At 38.9% G+C, this 8,692-nt stretch overlaps 1 protein-coding gene across 1 annotated transcript; it reads left to right on the top strand.

Moving 5' to 3' along the window:
- The first annotated feature begins 2,906 nt into the window (after positions 1-2,906).
- LOC108899987 (TNFAIP3-interacting protein 1) lies at positions 2,907-7,174 on the top strand. Its single transcript, XM_051066865.1, is given in 11 exon segments — positions 2,907-3,066; positions 4,341-4,459; positions 4,578-4,602; positions 4,604-4,669; positions 4,920-4,994; positions 5,091-5,156; positions 5,265-5,399; positions 5,514-5,642; positions 5,757-5,834; positions 6,005-6,130; positions 6,220-7,174. Coding segments are annotated over 11 exon segments (969 nt in total). The 5' UTR covers positions 2,907-3,036; the 3' UTR covers positions 6,340-7,174.
- The last annotated feature ends 1,518 nt before the right edge of the window (positions 7,175-8,692 follow it).

Genomic DNA, 8,692 nt, shown 5'->3' with positions numbered 1-8,692 from the left:
GGGGTACTGTGAGAAACACTGTAATGTCGGTAAACACTGTCACGGTTTGAGTCACTGCCACTCACCCCAGACTACAAAAGATTATCTTTTCATAGCACTTTTAAGACAATAACAAAGGTGTTTCGAGAGCAGAAGAAAAAATGTCAAGAACTCGAGAAACTCCTTCAAATTGTCCCCTTTTAACCACAACAATGACTGTTCATAAACTGGCTCACACATCACACTTTACCTGAGATTTTTCATTTGCCAAGAAGGTTAATGGTAGTTTTGAAGCAAGCTTACATAATTCACATGGTTTTGTCAATAGTTTACCCATCTGGACTATCTTCAGACCAAGGAGAAACTTGTTTGCCCCATTTCAGTTGTTAAAATTTGTAGGTATAGTCTTAGTCAAGCCTGACTATGGGTTTACCCAAAGCTACATTACCAAATGGGCAGAGTGGGCAGCTACACTGAATTTGTTTGTGCTAATTTTGCAGAAAATTTATTTCATATTATGCATCACTCAAGTACAGTTTCCTTGAAGTTATTTAATGTTATTACATGATCTTGACGCTCTCTCTCAAAGGGGATTCCTGTGTCCAAATCTAGCCGAAGTTTCAGTTTCCTGCTGACTTGTTGCACATTTCAGAATTAATTCGTGTTAAATCAAATCACCATGGGACCATGACTATGACAAGTATAGTAAAAAATGTGGGGGTTATCCAGCTATGGGTGTACCACTGACTGTCATCCAGGCATTTAGTACAAGGCAGAAAGTGTACATTTAGCCAAGTCTGATTGGATTTCAGGTAGGATGAGCGAATGGAAAGCACAACTGGGCGAGAGGCAAATAATCCTATAAATCAAGCTTTCCATGTTTGTGAATTTCCTCCGATAGTCCAAAGACCTACAGATGTGTAAACCTGAGTGGAAATATCTGTCTATATACTGTATGTCAGCTATGACAGGCAAACCTGCCCAGGGACTGCCCCACCATCATCTCCAATGTGAACTGCAATAAGCTCCGACCCATAATAACCCTGCACAGGATAAGACAGGTAAAAAAATGGATGGGTTGTGGCAGGTGTAAATAAGGTTTCTGGTTCCTCCTGTCCATGTGTCCAAAACTGTAAGTCACTCTGGATGGTTAACATAATGTAATGGATGTACAGTCTCCAACAAACACGTCAGAAGTTAAATTAGCTACTGAGACGGTAACATATTTTCTGTAGCCATAGATGGATTATTGAATGGGCCTGCTGGGCACAGGCCCAGAGGTCAAAGGAGTCAGGCTTCCCCTGGACCTTAGCTTCTTTGACACAAAAAGACACCAAACGACCTCAAGGAATTTGCACGATGACCACAAGGAGGCACAGATAAGCTACAAAGAGACGCAGAAGTGACATCAAAGAGACACAAAGCAGCCATTCAGTGATGCAAAACAATCAGAAAGAAACACAAAACAACTACAAAGAGAAAAAAAACGACCACAAGGAGATGCAAACTGATGTAAAGACAGAGAAAACAACCACGAGTTTGTTCCTCTGAGAATAATGACAATATGAGCTGAGATGTTTTTGATTGTCACCTGACAATAACAAAAAAACATACTTTTAGGGGAAGGACTTTTTATTTAATTTTTGTCTTTTGAAAAAAGAAAATGGTTCCCAGAAAACCCTGCGGGAATATTCACAACATCTACTGGAATTAATGGATGTGGAAGCTCCCACTTCAACAATAAAAAATCCATACACATAATCACTGCAAAAAGTATTAAAACTGGTTGTTTTGGTGTGAAAAGTGTCACTAAGGGGAACCACTTTTAACCATTTGAGCACCAGGTGGTTTTGACTTTCTTGGTAAGAAGGATGATCCTGCATTAAACCAGTCTCTAAGGGAAGATTAGGGTGTCTCACAGCTTCATAAATGTGTAAATATGGAAAATAAGCGACAGTAATAAAAAATTTCTGTGTGACAGAGTAAATGAGTGGCCGCGGGCTGCGTCCCCTGCACTGACTGTCGGTTACTGGGGGAGGATCAGCGGCGTGTTTTCCCCTCTCCTTCTTCCCTGAAACAAGCCCGCTCTGAGTCAACACCTTTGAGAAAAGACTAAGTAGATTGTGTAAGATGATAAGCCTGCGTGATGTGTGACTTTCCCATAACCCGCAGCCCATACGTTTTTGTGGATAGTTTCATCTCGATATTAGCGACTTAAGAACGTTTTCCGGATTTTGAGTGTGCGCATCGTTTAACTCACCCAGGAAGTTAAAAAACACTCAGAAGCGGCACAGACATGTTCCCATGCAGCGTCAAACTGCAGGCTGCACACTGTAAAAAATATTAACTGTGCATCTCCAAAAGTAGATTAAATATACATTTACTGCATTTTATATTTATTAAATCTTAATTTGTTTCAATTTCACTTGATTTAGACGAGTATTGAAATGTTAAAACTGTAATTAAAAATAATAATAATAATTACCTCAGACCCATACTAGTACAAATTGAAGTTGTTTTTATTTTTCTTATTATTTCTTATAGTTTTAGTTGTTTAATTTTATTCATGCACTTTCATTCATTAAAAAATACTTATTAATTCATTTTTGGTTGTTTTGTCTGTATTTCTAAGGTATTTCTGTTTTTATTAATTACATCTTTATTTATTATAAATTATTATGAAAAAAATCCATTTAAAACAATAAAATAAAGTTAAGAAAATCAAATTATTAAAGGGAACCGACTAAGAAAAGTCATCCAACTATAACATTAAAATAAACATCCTGAGTAAAGATGAGGCTCGAAACTCATCGTGACATTTTTTGCAGTGTAAAGACAGATTTTTCACTTAGTCATCGATTCATAACCATAAACATCGTTTATTACCGCTCGGGGTGTTGATCAACTGGTTGTACTTTCCTTTCCTCTAGTGACTGCACGGTGAGGGAATCCCGAGAACTGATTGGACAATGCTGGTTTTACCACGTCACACGGGATCCTCGGTATAACTAGAGCGAGACTCTGCGTCAAATCACGGTTTTAACGAGAGATCTGCACATGTCGACGACACCTCAGAATTACACTATGGTGAGTGTGATTTTATCATTTCATGTAGATCTGTGCAGGTTATTTCTTAAAGGTGCCTGTGTTCAGTTATAGAAGTTTTATCATTAGGTTTTGTTAGAAGCAGCTTATACATCTGTTAGAATGAACTAATGACTGTTTTCTATGAATATGGATTCATATATGACACTGACGGTAAACAACTGTGCACCAGGACACATTCTCTGAGACTCCACAACAATTGAATTAGTTTAAGTAACTCTCATGTACAGTATCTTTTTATTGTGACATTTGAGAGCCTCGTGTGCAGCCTGAGTATGGGTGATCACATGACTGTGTGGAGGTGAGATAATTCACATCCTCTGTGGGTTTGAGTCAGCTGTGCATTACAGTGCATCAAATCTACAATATATCACAGAAGACCAGACAGTGGTGGAACAAGTACTGAGATATTTTTACTTCAGTAAAAAAGTACCAATACTACACGATAAAAACTGCATTCATAATGTCAGTACAAATAGTGGAAGTCCAAGTTCAAGTCTGGGATGAGATAATATTAGGGCCACAGCTAATAATTATATTATTTATTAAATATATATATATATATGTGTGTGTGTGTGTGTGTGTGTGTGTGTGTGTGTATATATATATATATATATATATATATATATATATAGAGAGAGAGAGAGAGAGAGAGAGATATTCATAAGTCACTATAATGTAGCTGTAAGCAGGTATAAGAACACTTTAAGTGTTTGTTAATGGACAGTATTTGGTCAGCAACTTCTCTTATGAAGACATTTTTAATAAATTGTCATCATCTGTTTATACACCAGCCTCCAACAATGTTTGGGTTATAGTAGCTGTCAAATACATTAATAAACACTAATATCTGCTTACAGCCACATTATAGTGTGTTATAAAACATATATACTGTTTATAAGAGCTAAATACTAGAATGAAATTTAACGTTATCAAAGTTCAATTAATTAAAAAACAATGAAAATTGTTCCAGAGGAGATGATGACACGTTTAAAAAATGCTTGTTCTGTCTGAACCATCAAAAATGGTAAAATACATAGTGATATAAAAGATTAAGATAAAGGTTTGGCTCAATAAATGGCTTAAAAGATCAATGGCTGATCAATTAACTGACTTATTTTTCAGCTTTAGATAATATAACTTATCCTAAAGGGACAGTTTGGCATGTTTTAAGCTGATGTTGCAAATATATTATTACATAGATAACATGATTTTGTTGTCTCAAAGTGTATGTGTCCTTCTGTGTATTTTAACAGTCCCTGCATAAAAACCCAATGGACAGACCAGCTGCAGACAGAGCCCAGACCAGTGAACCTGTTCCCACAGACAACAAACAACCCCACAGACTGTATCCATCACTGCCAAATGTAGACAGGTGAGGAACATCACATCACTTTGGTCACATATTGTTATGACTTACTGACTCTGTGTTATTAATAAAAACCTATAAAATGCCAAATAATTGAAGCCTCATGCAAGTCCTGTGTTTTCAGTTACGACGTTTTTGTGCCAGCCCGACTCTATTGCTGAAAAGCTTCACACGGCTGCGGTGTCTCATCCTGAGAGTCTACTGGAAGACACACAGGTAATTCTAACAGATGAAACATGGGAAGATACGTCTGAGAGAACATTATTTATTCTCATCTGATTCTCTGACCACAAGGAAATGACCATGCTTACTGTGTTACTGGAAACAGTCCACGGCAAAACTTCCGAAAATGTGTAAAAGGAAGTCAGTGGATATTGTCAGATTGCAAAATTGCCCACATAGTCACAGGCACTTGGCTGCTGATGATATACTGTGTGCCACATTTAAATAGTTCCTCTTCCCTCAGTCGGAAGTGTGTGCTGCCAACGGCGACGTCAGACTGAAAGCACAGATACTTATCTTGGAGGAGCAGAGGCAAGAGGTGAGTATATTTCAGTACTGAGATTTACATTCATCCCTAAACACATATGTGTACTTTTAGCACTTACAACACTCATGTTCTTTCTGTCTTACTCAGCTGATTTCTATTAATGAGAAATGGGCGAAAGAGTACCGAACCATGGTGCGGTTCTACAAAGAGAAGGTAAGAAAGGGACAGATTCACAGTCCCACTCATTGTTTTATTCATCTCTCGTCAGTTTGTTTTATTATTTCCGTATTGCGTCACGTATCATTATCTTCACCCACTCAGGTCCGGGATTTAAAAGCATTACTGCAGCAAAACCACAGTCACTTTGAAGAGGAGACACGCGAGGAAGGAGAGAAGCCTGTCACATACTATAAAAAACTAAAGTTCAAGACAACTAAAGACAAAGACAGCAAATGGGTAAATACGCCAAACACATTTTAAGGAATTTTTATGACATAAACTCTGTAAAATGTGAGCAATAATCTGATTCATGATGATTGATTGATGATTCATGTGGGAAAATGTTCATAGGCTGACAACGGTGACGTGAACTCTGAGTTACTACAAGCAGAAATGGAGGCACAGGAGCTGCGGGCGCAGAACAGCACTCTGACCCGCAGAGGGCAGCACCAGCAAGAGGAGATCAAGCGGCTGAACAAGGTGAGGCAAGAAGGAACTTAAACACATTAAACTTCAACACAAGTCAAGGCAGTTTTGAGTGTTTGCCCCCTTCAATAACAGTGGTAATACAGTTGTTTTAATGTGTTTGCACAGGCCCTAGAAGAAGCTCTTCATATGACTCAACCTCTTGGGGTGAGCAGTGAAACACTACAGGATCTGTGGAAACATCAGGTGAGCTTTGTTCATATATGTCCTTTCTTTAAAGGAATAGGTCAACATTTTGGTTGCCGAGAGTTTGATGAGAAGACACAGCAAATGAGGGTATTTCCCTCATATTTAATGTGCTCTCCTAAATGCCCATTTGTATCCTTATATCATGTTTCCTTGTCGTCCATTTTTAGGCTGAGGTCTACAAGGAGGACTTCTTGAAAGAGCGGAAAGACAGGGAGAAGCTTAAAGAGAAGTATTTGGAGCTTGAGAACCAGTATAGAAAAGTTCGTAGTGAGCTCCGCGTCCTAAAATCTCAGGTACGCCACACTGTTTTGAGTTTATGTGCTTGCATTTGGCCACATTTGCAACAATAAATAAGGCTAATATAGTTTCTGTGTTTTTATAGGTGACTTGGACTCAGCCGCCGCAGCCCGTGCTTGAATGCATCTGCACAAATCAAGGCAAACATCAACATTGGGAGGTCCGTCCAGTCAACCAGCACCACGCGCAGTTACAAAGGCGATAGACGCTTGATAAACTGTGGAATCCAATTTCATCACTCTTTGTGTGACAAAATTTTGCTGCACTTTATGGAGGTCTCTCTCAGAGAGTACGATGGCTATACGGGCCAACGTTGAGGAAGCAGGTCCTGTTCTGTTACTGTCCTGGATCGGCTGTCTGCTGTAGATTCAGCTTTTCACCACAATAACGAGGCCACTCCTCCAGTCCGGCCCATTCAGTGACCCATCAGCGGGGAAAGAAATAAAAAGTGTGAGTCTCTGGATGCACTCACAGTGACAGTATAAATACTCTACCCAGTGTGTGCAAAGTTTGCAATATAAGCCATACTGACTTTACTCAGTCCCTCCTCCTCCTCTTGTGACACAGGTCCTGAGGGAGTTATCAGCTATTGCACAACCCAAACACTATAAACGTGGATAATGTTCATCAAAAGGTGACAAAAGAATGAGAGATGCCCATTTACAGTACCTGTAACTACAGTATATCCAGTACAAAAGGAAAAAACAAAACATCATTATAGGTTCTGCTCCAACGAAACTGGGTCTTGTCTTACCGTGCATCAAAGGTGCTGAAACTCAGACATTCACAGGCACACCTGCACAGTATCACGGTCAAAGCGTCCCTGTGTTCTCTGAAGTCATTTTGCTGCAGGTATTCATTCGATATTAGTTTATTTGCACCTGAGGCCTGTTAGAGAGGGAGGATAGAGGTAGTCTGAGAAAATGTATATAGAAACATTTATTCTGACAGTATATTTATGAATGTATGAAGTGTTTGTTACCATATAATATTCCTGTTTTTTGTTAATTTATTGTGAATATAAACCAAACTGAATGACATGTATGTTGAGTCTTTTCTGCAGTTGGGTAAATAAAGAGTAAAATGGAAGGGCTGTTACTTAAACGAGAGAGAAAAAACATGTTGATCTCACCCCGGAGAGCCTATTAGCTAATGGCAAGTAGATACAATATGTTATCAAGCAGACAAACATAATAAGGCTATTGATACATACAGGAAATGTTGAAATTGATGTATATATTCACTGTATTACTATTATTAGCCTGTGAAAGTTAGTGCTAGCAAACTGCTAGCAAAAAGGGTTGTGGGTGTTTACCTGTGGGACCGTCCATCCAAACTCATGACTGCTCACTCCTATTAGCGTAGGAACTTTCTGGAATTCCTTGTTCTTCAAAATGTTCTCAGGAGGGCCGTTCAGGAATGTATCATCAATGGACGGAGCCAAAAATTTGCAAAAAATCTCAGTGTGTTGCGATTCCGTATCTCCGCATGACAAGTTCAAAATTTAATGGCCATAAGAGATTTTAAAATTGAACGACTAATATGATATAATGCGGTTAGCAGTTATATTTAGCTTTGTCCAGCTGGTCTGTGATCAGTCACCACCATCGATACTGAAGAAACAAGAGTCAGAAATACTGTTTCTGACAGTTATGAGTCAGACTTGAGAAAGCACTCTCACACTGATGAGGTGGATGTGTGTTGTACCTTATTTCCTCCTTTGGTATGCTGGACAAGTTGCTGCTCTCACAGTCGAACTGGTGATCACCTGCAAGAGGGAAATATAACTGATAAAATCAGTCTCACCTGATGTTTAAGCTTCATATAGAAATTATAGACCTCTGGTGACCTCTACTGGTGAAAAGCTGAAAGTGACTAGAGTCACCTAGGAAAAGATAATATGAGGTAATGGACAGAAAAATGCTCCATATTGGTATCTTATATAAAACACTATAGAGAAGCTGTAAACAGATACTACTAATACTACTCTTCCACCTGCTGCTTTGCACCCCTCACTGTCCTTTAATATCCTCATACAAATTCCTCATTACAAAACTGTGTTCACAGCTGCATATTTCCTTGAAACAGCACAACTTGAGAAAGTCTAAATTTATTTATTAGCAGCTCCGATCTGTTTGGAGATCTTCTTGTTTTGCTTCATGTTGTGATTATGTGATATATTTGCCTGCTTGAGTTTGGGAACACTGCAGGAGCACAAGAATCAAGAACAGGGGGAGAAGGATTCCCATAGTGATGTGTAGATAACACAAACCCCAATCAAGTTCACCAGTCACCATGTTTTTTAATACAGAAAATTTAACTGCATCAGTAACAACTCATAAACAATCTTAAACCTCTCTCCCTAATTCCAGCATATCTCACAGCTAAAGTGCAAAGTGTAGAAGTATGTGCAGATACCTTTTGAGGAGGACACAGGTGAGTCTAATTCCATGCCAGTTTAGACAACAGGCTGATTTAAACCAATAGCATGACAGCAGGAAGCACCTTTTCCCTCTTTTTGCACTCTGCCCTTTGAACCCACAAACTCCAGCCCTTAA

The sequence above is a fragment of the Lates calcarifer genome, linkage group LG24 (assembly GCF_001640805.2).
Source record: "Lates calcarifer isolate ASB-BC8 linkage group LG24, TLL_Latcal_v3, whole genome shotgun sequence".
Lineage (NCBI taxonomy): Eukaryota > Metazoa > Chordata > Actinopteri > Centropomidae > Lates > Lates calcarifer.
Note: the sequence above shows the minus strand (reverse complement) of the source record. Positions and strands in the feature narration are given on the sequence as shown.